The sequence below is a fragment of the Malus sylvestris genome, chromosome 2 (assembly GCF_916048215.2).
Source record: "Malus sylvestris chromosome 2, drMalSylv7.2, whole genome shotgun sequence".
In the NCBI taxonomy this organism is placed as follows: domain Eukaryota; kingdom Viridiplantae; phylum Streptophyta; class Magnoliopsida; order Rosales; family Rosaceae; genus Malus; species Malus sylvestris.
The window spans coordinates 9,590,292-9,592,292 of NC_062261.1; the positions used below are offsets into that span (position 1 = coordinate 9,590,292).

At 45.0% G+C, this 2,001-nt stretch overlaps 1 protein-coding gene across 1 annotated transcript; it reads right to left on the reverse strand.

The window, feature by feature from the left end:
- On the reverse strand, nucleotides 1-2,001 carry LOC126604271 (thaumatin-like protein 1). Its single transcript, XM_050271463.1, has 2 exons — nucleotides 1,189-2,001; nucleotides 1-557 (listed from the first exon to the last, which is right to left on the reverse strand). Exons 1-2 carry the CDS (start codon nucleotides 1,941-1,943, stop codon nucleotides 425-427), a joined length of 888 nt encoding a protein of 295 aa, XP_050127420.1. The 5' UTR covers nucleotides 1,944-2,001; the 3' UTR covers nucleotides 1-424.

Genomic DNA, 2,001 nt, shown 5'->3' on the forward strand with positions numbered 1-2,001 from the left:
TTTCCAGCTACTAATTCTATGTACTTTCTATTATAATATATATACTTATTTACATCTCAATCTAAAATCCGAAAATTGACAATAATTAAGTAAAAAGAAATGGAAAACCCTTTCTGCTTATTGCAGCAAAGGCAACGCTCCTGATGTGTCCTTTTGAAATCAGACGACGTGGATCACAGTGTGTATGTGTTTGTATGTATCACCAAAGTTGCATACATGGGGCCATAGCTTTGTTACGGCGCCGTTTGACACCCACGTGCAAAGTTGTAAACTCCGATCGAATCGTGGGCCCCATTTTCTCCGACGTCTGCTTTCAGAAAAGGTCAACATGTTTGGGCCCCCAACGTATTTCGAAATCAAACTGCTGGCCTATTACGTCAGATCTCCGATGAGATATCTCTAGTGTGAAATCTGCTACAGAGATTCAAAATAGCGGCAGCCACCGCCAAGCCGCCGCCATAACAGTGACGGCGAAAACGACGATGTTGGGAGTTGTATTACGTAAACTAGCTGAGACACCGACTGCACCAGGGACTGTCCCATTCGACGACTTCACACTGCAAAACCCACCGTCAATATTTCACTAAAAAACAATCAGAAATTCATTTTTAAAACGATAAATAAATTTAAAAAATGTAATTAAATAATTAAAAAAAATGTTACATGTTTGTGGCAGTTGCCTACAATCATAAAGCGTGGACGGTGCTTGTGGCGATGCATGTCAATTATTAAAACAAAAACGTGACAGCCATGTCTTAACATGTTTGACAATCCAAAAATGGTCGAATCTCAACCGATCTTGTAAAGTATAACAACAATTTCACCAAATACTCGTACAATTTCGCAACATTGGATCTTAATTGTGTTTTACTTTCATAGTTCTTCGATAAGACTTTAATCACACGTAATAGGTTTAAAGTGACATAAATAATATATTTCAAATTTTTTATAACGCAGATTCGAACTAAGACTAGCTCTATGATCATACTGTAATAGAACCAACTCATGCTTAACATGTCATGCAACGTAACAGCTAAACACAATGCAACTCAGACAAACGAACGTGATCATGAGATACAATCGCTTAATGGGTTATTCACTCCGCATCGAATTTTAATAATTTAAACCGTTTATTCTTCAAATTTCATGTCATGGATCATCTTTGAAAAAAATAGTGAAAATGGTTACCTGGTCGAAGGAGCAGGGCAGAAAGTGATGATGTAATTGGCGGAAGCACAGGTGAAGGTGCTGGTGCCGTCGTCATACGCATAGCTGTAAGCTTTCGGGCACGCATTTTTAAAAAACTGCGAATAAGAACTCGGCTTGCATGTGTCCGGCGTAGCGTAGGCGCCGCTACAGCAGTACTGCGGCTCCCCAAACGCCTCGCACGCGCTTTTACACGCCACGCCCTCGTCACTCGCCGTCACCTTCAGCTCCGAGGGGCACCCGTTGTTCAAGTCCACCACGCACCCGGTGGTCGTGCAGTTCCCTCCGGTCCCGCCCTCGGCCACCACTAACATGGGAAGGTTATACCCATCGACCAAGCTCACGTCGTAGAAATCAAGCCCGGCCGCACCGTTCAGCGTGAACTCTGCGAGAGTAGCAGGCGGCGCGGCTCCACCGCCAGCACATTCGACTGCCGAAGATCCGCAGTCACCTGTCAAGCAAGAGAACTTGCCTGTGGTTGAGTCCTGGGAGCAGAGCGTCCGCCCCCATAACCTACCGGACCACGAGGTGGGAACGGAAAACGTGTTGGACTCTCCAGGACCCAAAGCGAATCCAGTGGTGGGTAGCTGGTCAGTCCCGGCATTCGACAAAATGCCCGGCCATATGGTGGTGGTGCACTTGTTTGCGATGGTGAACGTCGCCGAGTAGCCGACTCTAATGGATTGAAGGAGACAGAGAAGGAATAGGAACGATGAAAAAACTTGATGGGAAGCCATTGGAAGTGAAATGCCTCCTTTTTATGTGCTTTTTTGTTTCAGGTAGTGTGGGAGAGGG

Coding starts and splice junctions, on each gene's coding strand:
- LOC126604271 (XM_050271463.1), bottom strand. CDS start 1,943: ATGGCTTCCCATCAAGTTTTTTCATCGTTCCTATTCCTTCTCTGTCTC. Junction 558..1,188: donor TGCCCTGCTCCTTCGACCAG/GTAACCATTTTC, acceptor TGGGTTTTGCAG/TGTGAAGTCGTCGAATGGGA.